At 32.0% G+C, this 22120-nt stretch overlaps 3 protein-coding genes across 3 annotated transcripts; 2 read left to right on the top strand and 1 right to left on the bottom strand.

The window, feature by feature from the left end:
* Positions 1-9027: 9027 nt before the first annotated feature.
* TRIADDRAFT_64384 (expressed hypothetical protein) lies at positions 9028-12451 on the top strand (the record flags this gene model as incomplete). The annotated part of the gene is made up of 5 exons (XM_002117769.1): positions 9028-9046; positions 10209-10268; positions 10537-10807; positions 11616-12013; positions 12221-12451. 5 exons carry the CDS (start codon positions 9028-9030, stop codon positions 12304-12306), a joined length of 834 nt encoding a protein of 277 aa, XP_002117805.1. The 3' UTR covers positions 12307-12451.
* Positions 12452-13483: 1032 nt separating this feature from the next.
* On the bottom strand, positions 13484-15983 carry TRIADDRAFT_38489 (uncharacterized protein; the record flags this gene model as incomplete). Its single annotated transcript, XM_002117721.1, has 12 exons — positions 13484-13627; positions 13738-13854; positions 13922-14019; positions 14112-14211; positions 14293-14393; positions 14496-14612; positions 14756-14850; positions 14920-15023; positions 15111-15239; positions 15332-15517; positions 15604-15715; positions 15811-15983. The coding sequence occupies 12 exons, from the start codon at positions 15981-15983 to the stop codon at positions 13484-13486; spliced, it is 1476 nt and encodes a 491-aa protein (XP_002117757.1).
* A 3191-nt stretch (positions 15984-19174) lies between these two features.
* On the top strand, positions 19175-20625 carry TRIADDRAFT_8036 (uncharacterized protein; the record flags this gene model as incomplete). The annotated part of the gene is made up of 3 exons (XM_002117768.1): positions 19175-19251; positions 20298-20460; positions 20557-20625. Coding segments are annotated over 3 exons (309 nt in total), but the record flags the coding sequence as incomplete, so codon positions are not given.
* Positions 20626-22120: the final 1495 nt, after the last annotated feature.

Raw genomic sequence — 22120 nt, 5'->3', positions numbered from 1 at the left:
CTACGAAGGATGACGTCTACGAAATTGGCTGTCCTCAAATAAATATAACAAAGGTCGTATAGTGCGTAGGTTAGACATCGGTTACCATGCCAAGAACAAGTCTGCGCTAGTCATTACCGTTTGGACGCAAGCTTATCTCTCTGCGCGTCTACGTGTAGCGCATACGGTGCTGTATTGCATACTGTACATTTAGACTTGAATCACCAATCCTGGCTTAGGTAGTCATAACAGTTGACCAACGCATCAATAGGACTGTTCACAAAATTAATATGCAATATCACAGCGTCAGTTAATAGTTACGGTTACTGAAATCAAACTTAATTACTGGAAAAAGCGTATTTAAATTCGTATTGTATCATATAATGATCTAATGTATTTGAAGTCTTCCTAGATCCTGTCAATCAAAGAGTGTCATAACTGTCAGTTCATCAATGACATCAAAAATTAAAATGTGAATAAGCGACCTACGTATATTAAGAGAGTTTCGCTAGGCAAATTTTGGCATAAGTAAATAGACCGTATAATTTGCATGATATTAATAATTCTAACTTAGGTAATGTATCAATTCTAATGGATCAATTATGCTAAACTAATTAGCTGTAAAAATGCACTTTATAATAACCAAGGCTTTATTAAATTAATTAAGCACTTTCAAACAGAATTAAATTAACGCCTTTGGAGAATAATAAAGAATTAATTGTAGCCATTATTATCGTATACGAATAATAGTATAGCTAGTGCGAGGTGGGCAGTTTACTTTGCAACAAAATAAAATTGCTTACTAATGATGAGAATATTTCAGGGATTGTTATAATTAAATAGTTTTAGTTACTATTAATATATTTCTGTCACTTATGAGTCACGTACTAAACTACCCATTGTTTCTTATTCTGCATTTATCATGAGGTCAAGACAATATTACTAAATACGCTCTCAAAAATTTTTAAAGTTAATAGAAATATGTTTTAGCTTGATTTCATCTTTTCGAATGTAAACATAAGACCACTGTTATGTAAATAATGTATCGAACGAGCCATTGTAGTTAAGGTATATTAAGGTAACCCTCTGCTAATTTGCAACAATCCCCCGAAAACTTCAAGTTACTGACGGTAAGTATCACTTTAAATTTTATAGAGATAAAATGATATTTTTTACGTTTTATTTATCAATTTAAAAAAAACTAAAGATTATATTATCGTATTATCTAGCCTAATTCTTGTAGTCCTTTCTAGAACAATACGATAAAAATTCACTTCCAAGATTTAAGTAGAAAGAGTTTAAGATAATGTTACAGTAAATGTATCACAATTTAACGGGTGAAAAATGTCTGCAAATTATTATTTCCGTACAAGTTTAGAATTGTGCAGTTATTATAAGAATTTTCTGTTCTTGTCACACAGGTTGCTTAAAGCAATAATCGAAAGATCTTCGGTAAACATTTAAACTCATTTCTGCGAAATCCATCAAGACTTAAGATCCAACATGCATTTTCCGTGGCCCAAGTGGTTGATCTTCTGGTAAACATTTTGTTGTCGGCCAAGAATAAAATCTAAAGTAAGTATGATTACTCATTTTTTAAAAACGTACATTAAAATCAGAACAAAAGTAAGAGATTGAGATTGCCTCCATGTACGATAGTCTGATTCCCATGGAACATTCAAAGTAGCTATCTGTTTAACATTTTGTTAATCAAGATTTTCTGTAGTAAGAGTTATGATAAGAAAAAAGCGGAAATCAATCTGTAGCAGTTTTTTTTTGTTGTAGTCCTATTTATTTGCCGCTTGAACTACTTAGTTTAATATCGTCATCCGAAATGAATAATATAATGTAAATATTAAGATATAAGTCTGAAAAAATCACAAATTTCTACTGTAAAATTAATCATGATTGGGTATGTCTACGAATTTTCTACGCAAATTTAGTCTCAGCTTATGATACCATTTAGACTGTATCGAATTAAAGAAAGTTAAATTACCCCTACTTGACAGTTCATCGTACTTTCCAATAGAGAGAAGTGTACACAACTACAGAATTTAGTAAGTAGAAAAATATGATGTTAAGATCAGGGATTACTAAAAAGAAAGAGACTAATGGGAAATTGTCGTTCATAATAACAAAAATCTGGAGGCTGATTATTTTACTTGTCATTTCAACTGTATTGAATATCTACGGCGTTATACTAAATTATCCGTAATTGACATCTAATGATCTAAATTAGCTGCTAACATGGTGCTAAGTTGGTTGTATGCAGTATGGTACACGGTTTTATTGACTCCGTATGGTAGAATGACCGGGAAAATGATAAGCCTCCGCATTGTTTTGTACTGAAAAGTCGTTCCCGTCTCTCTTTTTAGTAGCTCGTGATTAAACTTACGAAACCATGGAATGTAAACATTACTTAATGTTAAATATGTTGTAGATCTTACGCATTACCAAATCGTAGATATCGCATTCCTAGGGTAATAGCAATAACCAGTAACCAATTTTTATCTTACATACCATATGACTATATACTGATAACTGGATCTTACGGCCTAGCAAGAATGCAAAATTATTAACAGTTGCAGTCAGTTAGTTGACAATAAATGTTTCATACAACATCTTATTATTATCTTTATTTGATTCAGAATTTTATCAAGCATGGATATCACATGGCCTGAAAGTTAATAGCGCTCTTAGCTAGAATATAACAGCTATTGGAGTCCATTTCAATCTTTGCATAACCTAGAATAAACAAATAAAGGCGATACAATAAAAAACTATTGTATTACATAATGCGGATTGATAACAATCAAGAGTAGCTTCGTAAATTTTACATAACAAAAGTGAACTATTTTAATGATTGAAATGTGATATCATAATAATCTGAGGCTAATTACGTTTTCGACTGTATTGTTTCAGTAATTGTAAGTCAATAAAATTTGAAAACTGTACCATCGGCGACTAAACAATAATTTATTTATCGAATAATATGTTACCATAAACAGATAATAATAATTCAACTAAATACGCATGCGCTCTATCGGTAAGTTATAATCAAGATTGATACCAGAGAAAAGTTACAGGGTATCCTTGATAATATTATTCTTAATTACGCTACAAAAATCATAAAGCTAGCGATACGTTGTGTGACTAGTAATATTCAGATATATAACTTGCAAATTCTTTTCATTTTGCAATAATTTATAATTCATCCCTAGGAATCGAATTGCCCAATCTCTACCATGCCACATACCGCTGATGGATTATATCGCAAAATCTTAGTCTGAGTAGTGCCGGTAACAAGTACCCCAAATCATGCATTAGATAAACAAAATCTTGAGTAGATACACAATTGATTATAGAGCTGCAGTAATTAATAATAATTCAGTTTCAGTTTGTAAATATAATCTGAAGTTGATAGTTGCTATGCTTAAGTATCATGTATGAATAGCTTTTCCGCCTGGTACAAAACTAACATTACATTAACTTTGAATCCAAAAGCGAATCTTTAATATGTAGGGCATTGGTGTTGAAAGATCGCAAGCCTCGATAATATACCAATAACTGTCCATGCAATTACAGTAAATATTTAAGATGTAGGATATGCATGATGTGCGTGGCGCAACGTAGTCAGAAGTAGCTTATATCTATAATCAGATAGAACCACGAAAATATAGACTGTCAAATTTATAAAAAATGTCCATAGTGCAATGGGATTACATTTTTAATTTTCATTTTAATTATTTGCTAGATGCAGTAAATAGTTATATAGAGATCAATTAATCATTTTACCCTTAAAAATTGCTGCAGACGAAGTGATTTCCTGCACATTTATACCATGACCCATACACAATATATAATAACAAATAAATTAGACTACTTTGTTATATTATCGCTTCCGATTATACTAACAGAATATAAATATTTATTGCTTACTCGTATTCATCAATTTAAAGGGAAATTGTAATAAAGAGGGTAAGATTAAATGATTTTATTCATAGTTACGTAATATATCCGTACATGATCCATAATTTTGTAGACTAAAAACAATCACTGTAGCAAAAATTGTGATTGTTTTATAGATTATATATTTGTGGCTACTGGGCAAGACTAATCTAGATATTTAAAATTTTTTATACCTTCTTAACCATAAGGCAATTTTAGGCTAAATATCGCCTTATTTAAGTACCAAAACAAGCATCTAATACAACTCTATTCTCAGATCCAAATATTTGCAATATCATACACTACCCGATCATTACGGCCCTTTACCTGACACATTTTTTAAGTTTTAAATTGATCATTAAAAGTGATCTAGCTGCTATCCGTGCTTTTACGATCCGAACTAATATATTTTGCTAATTTTTCCGATATAAAAATGCATTACTAAACGTACAATTTAAGTTTACATTTATTCATATTTACGCTACATTGCCGGTAGTATGTTAAATGTAAGTATTGTTGGATATTAATTATATGTAGCAAGATATCTGCGAAAAATAGTCAATAATCAATTCGATAAGTTATATATGCATAGTATGCGCTAACAGTAACTCTTTCACTTTAACGTTCGTCTACCACAAAAACTTACAATTACTGTAATCATAGCAGTACAACTTTTTCCCCGTTCATAAGGCGGGTTATTTGAACGGACGTATTTATATATGCCCATTATTATATTTAAAATTATAAAAATATTTAGGTATTCGATCTATGTGTTTAAACGAAGTTACTTATCATAATCACTATATATTGTAATACTATTGCATACTAGTATTCATTTTATAAACTAGCCCAAATTTATTATTACAAGCCATTCTCCGTTACATCAACCCAAAATATCCTATTTTCATATGCTAATTGTCTTCGTGAGCTTAGATACAGGGTATTACTATTAACGGATTCGCGGTATCATGATGGATATCCGGATATCCCAGTAATCGCACTGTAATGTAACTAGTATTGTGATTGTAGACTGTTAGCCATGTTTAGTATAATGTAAGGTAGATATTTATCCTAAGAGATATTTGGTAGCCATAACTATAGACTGTAGTGGTATAGACTCTATGCTAGAGTACAGATGACTATATACAGTAAAGTGTTAAATTAAGTTACTATTTCTATTTTTACCTATAGCCTTATTAGTATAAGGCTATAGGTAAAATAGAACTGTAAATCATATATTAGGATATGGTTAATTTATTGTACTTTGGCTGGTGTGAATAATGTCTACGTAAGTACTGTAGTCGTATCCATATTGGATTAATGATGATCAGCTGTAGAATAGTCTTACTAAGAATAATTTAACTATGTGTAATATAAGGTAAGAGGTTGCCATGCGGATTGTAGCTGCGAATGCTACGAAAAGTATAAAAGCATGCAACTTTAGATTATTATGTTAGTTCGTTGTAGAAGTCTTTAGAAGTAGTATTCGGCTAGAGTAGAGCTGTGTGTAGTTAATCTTTGTATAAGATTCAATAAAGCCCTTATTTTTCTAAAATTTGGAACTTCGTGGTTGGTATATATCACACGCACATATGCTGTATACGAGAAAAACTAGTTACCGATAAAATGAATCATTTAATTAATATCTGTTCTAACGGAATTCTGTTCATAATAAGGAGGTACAAGTCGAAATGCGTATTAAGCTTTGATATACAACGCATATCTCACGGTTCGTAACCATTAATACCGGTAGTGATGCTGGATATTCACTAGATTGGATCTTGGTATAATATTCTATCAATGGCAAATGGATACTATTACGATGAGGTGTGTTATACTCGGCACATTGAGAATTGAGACTGTTTGTATGAGGGATCAGCTAATATGTTAGGAAAAACTCTGCGATGAATTGATCCACTAACTTGGGCTAGAAGACAGTATTTGAGTACAGTGTAGTGCTATGTATTATAGTTAGCTAAGTTCAATGCCAATAATTTATCAACGGCTGATATTGTCAAAGTTACATCCCTAATCCACTCACCGTTAAAAACTTGCGGCTATTATGCTCTCTCTCCGGTGGATTTGCACGGTGGAGTTTCTGTACACAATCTAACACTTCATAAGATACCCACATCTTCAACTACTGTACACACGCACTCTGGATCTACAGAAAGTACAATACAGTGCGCCTTTAATGAACACTTCGAAGATTCGTACGCCAGTATTTGGCGTTGTACAGTATATCACTACTTTTTAACGTTATAATTTTCACTTTATTTCGCACGCACATATTTGGTGTTATACTGTACTGTACTGGACTACAATATTAGATACTACGCTACGCTATATTTATTAGATTGTACGTTTAATACGATGTAGTACTATATATAGCATTAATACATTTAGATTGATATTTTGTATTTGCGTTAATTCGATATTACCTGAATTTAGTATATTACAAACTTGCTATTGTCACAGATTATATAATAATAATCGTAATTAATTATTTATGGTATTTTACACATGTAATATTCTACACTCGTTAATTCTACAGTACGTGTCAATTGTAGATTGTGCTTTGTGCACTAATGAATCTTCTGTTACACAAACTTGCAATTACAACAGCGCACGTATATAAGCCGGCGTTTTTCAGTACAATAAAGAGAGAGTAGGAGTTAGCAATTTGTTTTATAATAACTTCAACTACGTGTTCAATTTCTATTGTCTATGTTAACTGAGAGTAGTACGACCATTCAATATGGTTGTTACTATTAACCCTAGATAGTAATACACAACATACAACAACTACTGCATCGCAATAAGCCATTAAGATTTAATTAAATGGATAGTTTCAGGAATATTTTTACAAGCTTTAAGTTCAAGTAATTTTTATATGAGGCTTTTAATTTTCTTACAGTAAATCAGATGATGGACAAAATTAAGGTAATTTTGAAAAATAAACGATTTTTCGCCACCCAATTTCATACGAAAACCTTTATATAGGCTCATGTCCTCTTGCCACTTTCTATTTCTTTCGTTCATGCATTTATCTCCAATAGCAGTTAACTATTGCATAGTTCTTGAATATTCTGATATAACTTAATTAAATTTTAAAAGGCATAATGCCAGTTAATCTGCTGTATTAATCCAAGTAACCCTGATTATGTTGCAGTTATTTTTCGTACTGCCTCAAGCCAGCAGATAGTAATATTGTTAACTATAAATGATTATCATATTGCTCAATACGCTGTTACTCAATACGTGAAAATAGAAAGGAGATCATTGAATCAGTAGCTAATGCAACTATTACATCAGAATTCGATATCCTGCATACTGTAAATGTATTGCCTGTATCGTCTTAGTTTCTTAAAGAAAGTAACAGACAAAATAAGACAAATTTACTACCGTAGATACAAATATTGTAATCAAATAACATATTATTAAATGGTAGATAGCTACGTAGTTGTATGTATATGATATTATTTCTGCTAGTACGTAAAGTAGTAAAAATGTAGTGTCCTGCTCCTAAATAGTTTTGAATGAACTAGAGCAATAATTTTTTAGTCGAATTACGCTCCAAATTAAAATATCTTAATTTGATATTAACCAAGAGTCTATAGTTTCAAGTACATAGATTTGAATCTATGCTTTATCAACGTATCAACATCTTTAATTTATAAGATAAGTATTGATGTCATAATTAGACTAAAGATCAATTAACCAGGGTCTGAATAAAGATAAAGTACAATGCGGATATGTTGATAAATATTTCAATTATATATACAATTTTAAAATCACCTCGACTCGTGACGAATGATTTTCTTATTAAGAGATATTATTACGTTCACTAGTTATCTACTTCATGAAAATTTAATAGTATCATCGATAGTGTTATGATCATGCCAAATCAGCTCATTTTAGTAAACATCCTGATAGCTATTATAATGTTATCGTACCTGTATGTAGGTGACGTTACTGTAATTCTTAGCGCAAGTACATTATGCATATATCGATTCAATTTGTTAGTATAAATTTCACATTATAACCCATAATGGCTAGTGATTATTATAATATAACAATGTTTACATTAAACTCTGTATTTATTATAATAATTGGCATAAAATTGGCTTAATCTACAGTCGCGGTCATATTATCCTTATTAGGACACTTTGAATAAGGCATAAATTTGTATATTTCTTAATTAGTTAGCTTCTATACAATGCAGTATTTACGGAAGCAAATAATGCTTGTATCAATATGGGATGTATAGTTAACCCCAGCAACAATTATTTGTAAATGCAAATAGGGTAATCCAATTTACAATCACTGATACTAATTACATTTACTAATTCAAAATTTACATCATAATATCACAGTTTGTAAATTCCTCTTGCACTTAGAAATGTTGCCTACTGATGCATAATTATAATATATTAATTATCTAAAATAACACTGTATGTAAGTTTGTATTGATTGAGCAGAAATATAAAATTGTTAGTGATTCTTTGTAGCATCGCATATTATTTCAATCTTGAACTATTATTCAAGTTGGAGTCTAAAACGGTTTGTAATTATAGGAACGAGAAATTTAGATTATTCTTTTCAATTATTGGCTATTTATATGTTTATTCATGCCATGGATCAGTTTTTAATTATGTTCAATCATTAATCTCAATTTCGCATTAAGAAATTTATAGCTTCGCGCTCGAACCTTGTAGGTGGATGTAAGGATTTTATTTGTATTCAAAAGTGTTTTTTAAAATATTTTTGCGAAACATTTTCTTATGCGTTATGTTAGCTATTGATACACGATCGTATTGTGTTGCTAAAACAATTTCGCTATGCCGTAATAAGTAGCTCTGAGGTTTTAATTTTAAAGCAAAGTATCTACGTATGATTTTCAGTGTTATTTTTATCTCCATCTCTCTAAAATGTGGTCAGATTAAGTTATGTAAAAAGTGACAAAATAAAACATCACTATTATAAAAAGATAGCTTTGTAACTAAGGATTAAATATTCTCTAGGTCTGACATATTATTTTATGTCTATACGATAGGTGAAATGCTACATGTAATCCGTCTTTGGACCATTTTTGGTCTTATGGCTTTCTGTATGGCAGGTAGCTGCTGAAACATTGAACATAATGTTAAACGTTGCGATTTTGACATAAAACTTGGCTACTATAGTTACTAAAGATACAAAATACTACCTTATATTATTATAAAGGCATCTATTATGTGTAACTGCCCAATATAACCATATGTGCCATTATTAGATTAGCTACAGTAATTAATGATACAACTTAACTTTCAAAAGTTAACAGAAGCCGAGTATGTAATTATTCGCCTAAAAAAGTTTAATTAATATTGCCATAGGATAGTTTTGTATTGGATATTAACTTATCCTAACTGTAGATAGTATTTAACAATGTGATGCACGAAGTTATAATGTAGGAGTATGTTAATACAGTAAATGACATTAGTCAATGACTAATAAGAATAAATATGAAAATAAGCCCTACAGGTATACAGTATTGTGAGTGAGCGAGTACTGAATACTACAAAGCGATTCGTTTAAATTAGTACCATCATAGTGAATTTCATTTTAAGTCAAGGAGGTAACGAAATTCGGCTGAAACTTTTAACTAAGTAATTTGAATCATATTCGATAAATGTTTTTATCAAAGTACTGTACTGTGTGTGATCTTACGATCAGTTAATCTGCAAGCAACGTATTTGCATCAAGTAATAATTTGTTAATGAAACATTTTCTGAAATTATTAGCGAAGTCCTACTCATTAAATTGCATATACAGTAATATAGGATAAGATACGGTTGTATGAAGAATTGTTTTACTTAATTATCTTTGTATGAAGAGGCAATATATATATTACCCGTATGTCTACCACTTCACCATAATGGGTATCTTATTACTAATTTTAATGCATTATAAAATGTTCAATTATTGTTTATAGGTAACAACGTAGATGATCGATATACCTAGCTGTAAATTATGATTTTCGTATTTTACGGTTACATTATTCTGAAACGATTTTTGATGCTAATTTATATTATTTACTCACCGCTACTGATTTTAGCTACTGTACAAAGGCAAAAGGTCGGGAGTTAGCTAGTTACTGCACTATTAATGAAGCAACTATGTAGTCATGGATTTAATTTTCACTCCTTTATACACAGAAGTCTTTCTATCATATTTATTAATATAACGAAATTCAAGAGATCTTTTCTAATTTATATTTTATTACTTTTTTCTTTATTAAGCGCCAAATCGAAATCTAAGGGATACTGTTAAATTAGGAGCAAGCCTATTTCGTGATCGAGGTAGATATTTTAGTAATTTGCACTATCTTTAAAGTAGTTTTAGACTAAGCTAAAAAATTTCTTACAAAAAGAATTTTGCTATTATTACGGCATTAATTCGTTTATTTTGAACACGTATTACAATTAACATCGATTTATACTGTCAGAATGGACTCGTAATCATAAACCGGTACTACTATAGTACGGTATATGCGCATTCATTTCTATCTATTTAATAATTCACTTCATCTGATATCTATTTTGATCAAATCCCGTATGGCTTGAATAGCGGTAAATGACGACCGATTCATTGATGACTTGGAAGAAGACAGAATAATTGGTGGAATTGAAAGTATACCTCATAGTCGACCATACCAAGTTGCGTTAGTCAGATCAGGAGAGTTCTTTTGCGGCGGTTCTTTAATTTCTAAGCAGTATGTCATTACAGCTGCACATTGTGTCGTCGATCGAATTCCAAATGAGAAATTTGAGGCCATTTTAGGGGCCCACAACATTCTTAAGGAGGAGGAAAGTCAACAAAAGATTGAAATTGAAAAGAGGTAAAAATGATATTTTAAAAATTTTACTCACAATTCTCTATTGAACCTCCTATGTTTATACCGATTGTATATCTTAATCATAATTAGAAAAAGACTGAATTGAAGTACTGTAAAATAACATGTGGTGTATGAGTAGTAAAGTAATTCAAGGCTATAAAAACAGTAGTGTGTGTAGTGTTAGACATTCTTGTTGGAGATGAAGGCAGGATGATTAAGCGTAGATAGCATTTATTTACAGTTAGAGTTAGTAGACGACACAGAGACAGGTTAGCCTCGTGGCAGAGAAATTAAGGACGTGAAGAGAAGGCCATGGAATCAACGTATAATCTTAAAATGAGTCTTGTACCCAATAATAAGTATTGTAGATCTACTGATCGGTAATACACATTGTAGTGACTACTAATTAACATTACAGTCTGTACGTACAGTACAAGACAGTAAATTCACACAATTACACTGTATGATCATATTAGATATCACTGTACTGTATTCTCCTGGAAGGTACAGTACAGTAGGGTACCATAAATGATGAGAATTTTGGTTGAGCCTGATCTATTTTTAGTTATGATTTAATATGCTGACCTCTTACCGTGCTTAATAAATTTAACGAAAGTGAAATTGTCATATACGTGTATTATTGATTTAAAATTAAGACACGTATTATAAATTTTAGAAATTTAGAATTCGTTATAATTGGCAGGGAAATAGTACTGCTAGAAGATATAGCAATAATTACTAGTCGATTCTACTGGCGTGTTTACTCTTTTAAGTAACTACTTATCGTTAAACTTTATTGTGAATATGATAGAATCAAACATGAGAAGTACTCGAGAAAAACAAAAGAAAACGATATTGCCATTTTTAAACTTGCACATCCAGCTGAGCTAAATGACAAAGTCAAATTGATTCAGCTAGCTGCCCAAAATGATCACTTTCTAGGCAAAATGTGTTCAGTTAGTGGTTGGGGAACAAGCGATGATGGTATGCTAGCTGAAGAAGGGCTACGTGAGACAGATGTTCCAGTCATTAGTAATGAAAAATGTAATGCTCTCATTTCTTATGGCGGCGAAATTGCTTCTAAGATGATGTGTGCTGGATATGCCAAAGGAGGTAAAGACGGCTGTCAAGGTGACAGTGGTGGCCCACTAGTCTGCAAGAACCATCAAGGGGATGAAGTTTTAGGCGGTGTTGTTAGCTGGGGCCGTGGTAAGATATAAAAATAAACCATTCTGCTCAACGATTTCCCGCATTTTACCTTATTGGTAAAAAGTCACTATATTTCTATGATACAAACTTTATTCCAGTCCTTACTAACGCTACATTAAAATAGTATTTTCACGAGTTATTAGACCGGAGTGCTAGTATAGCGCTTACTTTGCCATATAAGTTTTTAATCATGTTTATCTTTCTTAGGCTGCGCTAAACCAAATTATTACGGAGTTTATACTAGAGTCGATGAATATCTTGAATGGATTCATAGTAAAATAAGCAAATCCTAGAAATCTTTCCTAGAACGAATGGATTAGAATTACATTCGGGTTAAAGAAGCTTTATTTTACTTCTACTTAAAACAATAAAGAAATAGTAGCGGTAGTTGCTAGCACATGTTACTTGTTTAGTGAATAAAAAGCTTTTGGGATTGTATTGCACATGTTTCTCAAAAAGGTGGTGTTTAAGACAAAGTGTCAATTTCATTTGCAACTATGTAGATAATGATATTTTTAGAGTCATGATATCAGAAAGAGTAATAAGCTATACCAATTAAAGCAGTCCCAATTATTGCAATTTATATATTTCACTCAACATATACGCTATTGAAAGGTATTCAAACTGCTTGCGAAATTAGCAGCCAAATGGTCTGTATCATGATACAATTGACCGTTGGCACTCGGGAAGATTTTAGAAATAGAGTATGGTAATTGATGAATATTAGATATGGCCGCTCATGATTAGTGTGATAACAAGATGTACGAATATTGCGATAACCAACTTTAACATTTAAAGAAGTGTTGTAGACACTAGCCCAAATCTATCAAATACTTGAAATACGCACCATAGTATTAAGGTTCACAATTTTATTCTACTTTGCAATCAATTGCGATATTCAGTAGTTTATGTCGTGAAATTTTAGTAAGTATTGTTGTCTTGTTTAGTAACCCGAACCGGCGGTAATGGAAAGACTCAACAGCATTTTATTGAATCTCTGAGAGCGTACGAGTACACTTGATTATCTAGGCAGGTAATACTACAACTGCTATGCATACCGTATATTGTTTAGGAGCCTTACACTGGCTTGATCTACATCTTGTAAAATACTATACCACTTTGTATATAGCGTATATTTAGTAACGTGGTTAAATCGCCAATCAGACATTTTTATCCTAGAATGTTATTATATCGTAGATACAATCTGGATTCGATTAATGGTAATTAGAGCATATTTAAGACCTACATTTTAGATAGCCTTCAAGATTTAAAGTATTTATCTTATCTACAGATGCAATGAACGTAAATTAGCAAAAATGTTCAATTGTACACCAAATTTGGGTCCTATATGTTTAATTCGAAAACACTTTATTAATTAAGTTCCGGGTATTTACGACTTGATTAAAGGTATCTTGTCCAGCGTTTTTTCAGATTTTACAAGTTGAGATTGATGTAAAGAAATTTTAAGGATTACGGGCCAAAGGAATTAGGAGTCTCAGTGAGTTCTTTAATATTGCTAGGCATAGTTTTGCATCTCTTAACTTGAATAAACATTGTCTCAGCTTTCTTAAGGATGTCTTCCAAGTTTAGTTTCAAAGCTAGTTCATTCACATGCTAACAAGAAGAAATGAAAACTCAGAAAATTCTCTAAATGATCAAAATTTTGATAGGAAATAACTGAGCTAACTAACAGAAGAGGCTTAAAGTCGGTTGCTACTCCCTACTTTTATGATTTCGTTAAATCCGTAATTATTAGAAACAATGACTTGCTTCTGGTTCATAATTATGGCCAAGCAGATAAATAGTAAAAAATGCTGTGATAATCTTTGACTCCACAAGACCTATGTATAACAAGCAGAAATGAGATGTCTTCTATGAATTCGGTTTGAAGATCATTCTTCAACCTACCTCCCACAATAACATAGTTTCTTGGAACGTGAATTCTCTTTTAAATAAGACCAAAAGCCAACGGAAACAGAAGTAGAGGTTATTGGAATCGTGAGTATCTGTAATTCGAATCCAAGTGCGTCTCATTTTACAACTGTTTCCTTACGACTGGCTAAAAAAGTAGTAACGTATTATTTAAATATGTGATTACCTAAGTAGTTACAAAATTCCGGATCTACGAATCTTATTAGTCCGTAAAGTAGACTCAGTTGTTTCTGTATTTCTTTCTGATCGATATCAAAGTTCGAACCCTTTTTAAACCAGTAACGGAAACTACTGTTATTACGTCGGTATAAAACCTGAAAGGAAAAATAAATATTTCTTATCCTCACGATTCTTTCCATCAAGCCGACAAAACACCAAAATGTGTCCGCTTCATTTTCCATCACAAATAATATAGGAGAGACTAAATCACTCATTCCTTGAACATATCCTAACAAAGAAAAGAATTGCACTTGAATAAGAAAAAGTATTTATAGCATCATACATAAGAGTGTAAAATTTATATGCTTTAAACAAGTTCTGATATGCAGACCTAAATCAAAGTTATAAAAACTGTACGTCAATAGTATGTTGTATAATTTCTTCACATTGGGATTATCTTCACCCTTATAAAACTCGTGCGTCCTATCTGTTCGTAGTACATCCTTTTCTGTAATATGTCAGTGAAGTCATTAAACGTTGAATACTATTTTCTGCTGTATAATGATTTTAGACGAAAGAAGAATAACGCATATGCAATAGTGGTATCAGTATAATAGTAAGAACATTTAGAGCAAAACCAATATATTTTACCTACGGTACTTTTACGGAGACGAAATTCTTTAAAATTCTTCTCCTGAGTTGGTGTAATTAACTGCCATTGTTGTTTAATTGAGTGATATTCACCTCTAACAAATGTAGATTAAAATATGTTAAACTGTACGTGCCTGCGAAATGAAGAAAACTGTAGTACAGACGTCTTTTGGTGCTTTCGATCAAGTTTCATTTCGTTGTTAAAGTCAAAGCTATAGTAATTTAGTAAATACTTCCAAGCTTCTTGTCTAATACCATGGCCTAAACCCTATTTTTAGACCCAAAAGTGACTGATTACTCCAATAGCCAAAATTATAGGTATGAAAAAGGGGAAATAATTGCCCAAATTACTCACCCCGCGAAAAGCACGTTCCAAAAACTTATCAATTTCAACGAGACAACCTCGCGAGTCAAAAAATGATGTAAATTCTACATCTGTTAAGGGTTCTAAGCGAGAGACTGCGGGGTCATCCCCCAATTTGTTCTAAAATATAATGGACGCATAAACAGGTTGAAATAAAAAATTCCTATACTTTTGATACCATTTCAAACAGTTGTAAAACTTGAAAGTCTTACACAGGTAACGAATTCAAATCCAGGTTCATAACTACTAACGGCGATCCCCGGAGTACAATCAATTTCAATTTTTTTTTCATTATTAGCAATTTCGTTTATATTTGCAGATCCAAAGGCATCCCACATTAATTTAGTCACACGAGAGAAGCCAACCATTGTTTCCACGTAAGCGTCCTTCAAAAATCTCTGCAATAGTGATCAGCGTTTCTGTTTAAATGACTATCATACTAGCAGTGTAACAATTTTACTATTTTTCTTTAGCCGTTATCGACAGTACATACAGACATTGAAGGCGCTTCATTAAAAATTTGTAATTGAGTTAAAGAATGATGTAGGGCATTACGGTTATCAATGACTTGTAAACAGTTGGGATTACTTGGAGATCTATTTACAGAAAATTTAAAATGCAAAATAATACGATAACCGAAGTGTAAGAGAACGAACCTTTATACTCATGGCATACAGATAGTAAAACTTACATCGATAACCAAACAAAGCGTTCTAAGAACTGTAATACTTCTTTACTGCCACCTTTATGAAAATGGAGAGCGGGCAAAACAGCTCCATCTTGGAGAACAAATATTAAGTACTTCCAACCCATATTTGAATCAGAAGTCTTGATAGAATGCAAAGAAGATAGCCGTATATGCATTTTATATCCTCTTTGGATAAGTTTTTCGCAATCGCTTCCATCATTACCTACAGAACAAAAGATGAACTACTAAGGTATTCTAAATGTAATGTTACGACTAGCAAAGTATCTTATGTCCTTATTCTTCGATGGTGTGCTAACCCAATCAATAGTATTGGATCAATTAAGTAAACGCAAAATAGTCATCAGCTGATAAATTTAATAATGCAATAAGCAAATGGATTTCGAACGAAGGATATTTTATAGCGATGATAACATAATTTAAATACTACGGATAGAAATTTATCTATGCACGCATAGTAATGAATATATATGATCACACCGAAGGCTGTTGAAATGGCTTCTTCGAAGGGATTAATGAAAGCCCAATCATGATCGTCTTCTTGATAACCAGACACTGAAGTAGCGGTTAGGCTAGTATCGGCGATTTGATTTGGCTTCCAAGCAATGTAACATTTTCCATCCTATAACACAATTAAATAGCATTAGATATTGTAGCAATATAAAGAACATAAAGAATAGTGTTTACTAAAAATTTATGAACAGCAGCTTCAAGTCTAACGAAAGGCCCACGTAAAAGTACAAAAGCACCAGTTCAGGGAGGTTCGTATACTGGCTATGAAATTTATAGTATACACACGTACTCGTATTTACTGTATATAAAGTCAGAATGATGAATGATTATGTTCGTACAGCCATCTAAAACATTCTACCGGGAAGAGTTACATAATACTGGAGGGTGGTTGGTATAAATAGTATATTCAATAGAATCATTTCTATTACATTTGTAATGGAATAATTCAAGAAATATATAAGCGGCGAAATCAGCAAATCCTTCTATAGCGCGTATTGCAGTTACATTTGTACTTTTTTATGCACAATACAGAAAGCAGATGAAAAATTAAATGTTCGTGAATACTGTACACTACAGTAGTGTTCTGTCATTTGCTAATTTTCTACTCCGACTCCGCTCCGGAAAATTGCAATCAACTCGTAGGGCTTTGCTGCATTACCAAAGCACATTAAACTACACGTATTAAGGATTTAGGATTGGTAAACAGACCTTGTCAACGATTCGTAGTTTACCGCAAATATCTTCGTTAGAAGGTACGGCGGTATGGATGTAAACTCCATCTTGTTCAAATACAATCTGTAAGAATAGCGAAATATTTACTATTAACTTAAATTAAACTTCCCGATAAATAATTGTTAATGATAATTAATAATCATTCTAGAATTTAAATATACTGTACCTTGTCATCGCTATGAACGTTAGAATCAGCCATTTCGGAAATAACTTCGGTATTTGTTATGCTACGTTCGCGTACAGATACATAGTACTGTACACTTACACCTGTCGATGGTTTGGTAGAGTCTTTGGGACTTTACAGGGTGGAACGTACAGTATATACGTACAGTACTATACACTTGGTATGAACCACTTTCGAGATTATGTTTTGAAACTCTTTATTTATTAATACTACAGTATAGCAACCTGCACAGTGCATATATATGTACAGTACAGTACAGTACAGTACTGTATACAGTAGACCGATATTACGAAGTGACTTCAAATATCAAGAGCCAATTGCTCAAGGTTGTACTATTGATCTATCTGCATGGAATTTGAGCCAAATTTAAAGTACATTTCTTTATAATTTAAAGACACTAGTGCAAACTCCCGTCGCTTTGCTGACGGTTTACGATAATGTGCTCATTTAACAGATAGTATTACCATTTGATAGACCTGTCAGAGGTTCAGTAACTTTTTACCGTGTAACAGCGGTCTATCCTGGGTACTGTACTGTACACACACCAGTGTTTTTTATAATATTTTCATTTTTATTTATTTATTGCTATCACATCACTGCTTCTATGTACTGTACTGTACGGTAGATATTTATCCTAAGAGATACGGTACTGTACAGTACAGTATCTGGTAGCTATAACTATAGACTGTAGTGGTATAGACTCTATGCTAGAGTACAGATGACTATATACATACAGTAAGCTGTTGAGTTACTAATAAAGTTATAGGTAAAAATAGAACTGTAAATCATACATAGTATATTAGGATATGGTTAATTTATTGTACTTTGGCTGGTGTGAATAATGTCTACGTAAGTACTGTAGTCGTATCCATGTTGGATTAATGATGGTCCGCAGTAGAATAGTCTTACTAAGAATAAGTTAACTATGTGTAAAATAAGGTAAAAGGTTGCTATGCGGATTGTAGCTGCGAATGCTACGGAAAGTATAAAAGCATACAACTTTAGATTATTCTGTTAGTTCGTTGTAGAAGTCTTTAGAGGTAGTATTCGGCTAGAGTAGAGCTGTGTGTAGTTAATCTTTGTATAAGATTCAATAAAGCCCTTATTTTTCTAAAATTTAGAATCTCGTGATTGGTATATATCACAGCCACGTAGAGTTCATGGAGCTGCAAGAACATCTTTCGAAATGTCTGATCGAGGTACACTACTGTTATCTCTAAAACCGTGACTGTCAGTGTTATTGAACACTGTATGCGAAAGTTTAGACTAAAATCTGCAGTACTGTACTGTATACGTATGTAAAACTGCGGTAAAATGGATTTTATTATTTAGGTAATATACTAATTAGTATGTTAATCAAATGTGAAAAAGTGAAATGTTTCAACTCGAAATGACACTGTAGTTTTATATTTCGGCTGTGGATTGTATTAACTCGACTAATTTAGTGCCACAGTCACACTGTAAATACTGTATACTGTACACGTATAATATATACGAGTACATATTTAAGTTTTTTTCACGGTTCTATCTACATTCTGTAATACGATTTGTCATAATATTAATATTAACGTCATTACAGTACTATATGATACATAAGTTCCAAAATACAGCATGCAAGAATTAATTGAGATAATTTACACGTGTATATACGAGTAATTAATTGATGATAACCCTGCAAACATGTAATATTGCATTCGTATTTTAAATCACTGTAGTACAGCTATCGATCAGAAATTATTACTGAAATAATAAATGCGGTTAAGCTATTTAATTCTTTCGATATCAAGATATCAGAACATGGTAAGATTTATTAATATTACAAACTCAATCAATTAATCAATCTTAATAGGTAAATTTTATTGTTCACGTATCGCAATGAAAATTTTAAAAATGGCTATTGATTACTTAATTGATATCTTATCTGCAGTCTTCACGGATGGAAGGGCTGAGCAGTTATTAACAATAAATGGAGCAGTTCCCATAAATAGTTCCGGTAGGTACCATTGGTATTCTCGTTCAGGTTACATCCTAATGTTGGTTTTAGTTAGTCATGAACTATCTTCTCGTAGTGTGCGCTGTAGATTAGTATAGTATAGTGACGTAGGCAATTGCTAGTTTACTGTCCAATTTCAAAGTTCAGTTTCAGTAATCCATATAATAGTGTGTATAAATATAATATAGTAATTTTATTTTAAGTCTTTTATCTAAAATTTTATAGTAATGTCAATCTCTTTGATCTACTACAGTTTACCCTCATCTTACGTCTTTTGAATAGTTAATTACCTAATGTACTGTAATAGTTACGTCTCACAATAGCTATCTTAGTCAATGGTATTTTCTAAAAGGCTTTTCTTACAAGGTTTTAGGAATAGTAGAGCAATAATTAATTACTACAAGAATCTAGTCTAAAATCTAAAGTATTCCAAGCTCAAAGGGAAGTGAGGTCTCTTCTCCTCTGTGAGCTCATCTCTGCAGTTTCATTAAATCCATTTATGACAACTTGATTAATCTACAATCAGACATAAGTCATCAAACAAAATACTTTTCTCTAATAGTACATCATTATTTTCTACAATCTAAGTAGAAAATCTAAATCATTCTACTTATGTCACTACTCTTCTTGACGGCAATATCTATTCAAAGCAACCTAACTATATCAAATATAGCTATCTGTATAATCAAATATGGGTGCATCACTACATGTACTATAATTGAAATTTGAAATTTACTGCAATTATTTTTCTCGATTAGTTCTTTAGATAAAAGTGTCAAATTGCGTATATTATGCAGTCTACATAATTAAAAGATTATTGTTTGCGGTTAATAGTTTATGGTAACGATTTAAATGTTAATGGCCACCTTTGCCGCGTACATACAGCCCGTAAATACACCTGTGCATAAGACAATGCAATTAGTTTGTGATTACCGATCATACAGTTCTACGTTAATCCTAAATTCGGATCATAGACCACGCCGGCGTATGACACTATCTTAACGCGCTTTATTTAATCCTCTTTCTAGTAATTCCTGCTGAGTTTCGAAGAGTTCGTCACTCTGTACCAATCGCATTGTATCTTCGAAAAAACTTTCCATTATCTGCTCCGATTTGTTTTATCAGCCCAGAGGAAAACCAAGAACTTTTAACTACTGGTATGGTTGACTCTAACTGTCGGATTTCTTTATCCTATCTTGAAGATTGGAAATGGGTTTGTAAAAATCATTACTTATCAATTACTTTTTAATTAATTATGGTTTTGTGTTTCCCCAACACTTGACTGTTCCAATCAACTTTAAAAATATAGCCGGGAAGCGACCTTCGTTCTCTTTTTGAAATTATGATTGTCGAATTTTCTTCTGAAATACCTTTAATATTTCTGGATGAGGATGAGGGTACAGCATCTAATGTTAAATCTTGCGAATCGTTTATGAACAAAAAAAGGCCAGTATACGAAAATTTTGTGAATAGATCAAAGCAAACATTTACGTGCTGTATTTGTGAAGATGTAATTAAACCACCGGCTATTCTCGCAACTTGTTGTGGTCAAATTATTGGTTGCGATTCCTGTGTTAAGGAGATGAAAGCTAATAATTGTAGGCGCTGCCCTTTATGTCGTAAGATAGCACCGGGATTGAAGCCAATTAATGGCCTTGATGAATTTTTTGAAGAGATGAATGGCATCTCGGAATTGAGAACTGCCAATGATACATCATTTTAACATTTAATATGAAGTGTAGGGCACTAATACTAGTATTTATAATTTGCAGTGCCAGTCCTTAAAAATATTACATAGATTGTATATAAACTGAATTACTGCTAGATGAGAATCATATGTCAATTTATTATTACTATTGCTGTTCATTGATTTTATTTTCATATATATTAAAGCAAACTTATTACGAATTACTCAGTATGAAATCGTTATACCAGTATCTACTTGCTACTCCTATTAGAGATATTCAAATGCCGTACCAGACAGTACTAAAGAAAAGTAGTCTTTACTCTTTAGTAGTTTTTGATTTGCCCTCACGAATCGCAGCACTTAGCGTTGGTCGTTAGTTAAAACATTGTTTTACGCGTGCGTTGCTCTACAAATGCATGTTACTAAATATCTACCTTCACTAGTTACTGTGTTTAACTGTCAGTCTTTCATCAATTGAGAGTCGAAACTGACACGAAATTGATAATTTCCTATGTAAGAAATGAAACAAAAATCCTACTGTTAATACGAGTAAATACGAGCACTATATTATATTTCTGTAATATTTTTGGGTACATGCCGAGAAGATTAGTAAATAGGATCGCAGTGATATAGCTCCTATTGTCTGATATTTAAGGGTTTGCTTTTTATTCTACTTCCGGCAACCTCAGGAATGTTTATAATAATAATAATAATAATAAGGATAACTTCAAGTTAAACTTTAATAAAACTATTGTAATGATACATGTATGTTATATAGTACTAGACGCTGGCGCGATTGGCTATGATATCTGCAATTATGTGTCATGCATATTACAGTTCCTAAAATAAAGAAATAGCTATTTTAGTCCGAATTATTATGGCCAACTAAGTTAATTATAATAATCGTACGCACGTACTTTTGTATTCTCACTTAAAAGTTTCGGTTTATTACTAAAATCATTGACAATTAAGCAAATGCCCCTTATTACTATATTCGCTTTTTCAAGAGGCTAACTAATTAACTTGGCATTAAAATATCGCGGTTTATGACTGACTGATACTATTGTTATTTTCAGATGTAGAATTGTATCACTCGCTTATCTTACGTAATAAAATCCTTCAATTAATCATCAAATTATATTAATTATATTAATGTGATTGCATGTGTGTCACGCTGTTATTAACT

This window comes from Trichoplax adhaerens, genomic scaffold, assembly GCF_000150275.1.
Source record: "Trichoplax adhaerens TRIADscaffold_28 genomic scaffold, whole genome shotgun sequence".
NCBI lineage: Eukaryota > Metazoa > Placozoa > Uniplacotomia > Trichoplacea > Trichoplacidae > Trichoplax > Trichoplax adhaerens.
The sequence above is the reverse complement of the archived record's forward strand: the minus strand, read 5'-3'. Positions and strand labels throughout refer to the sequence as shown.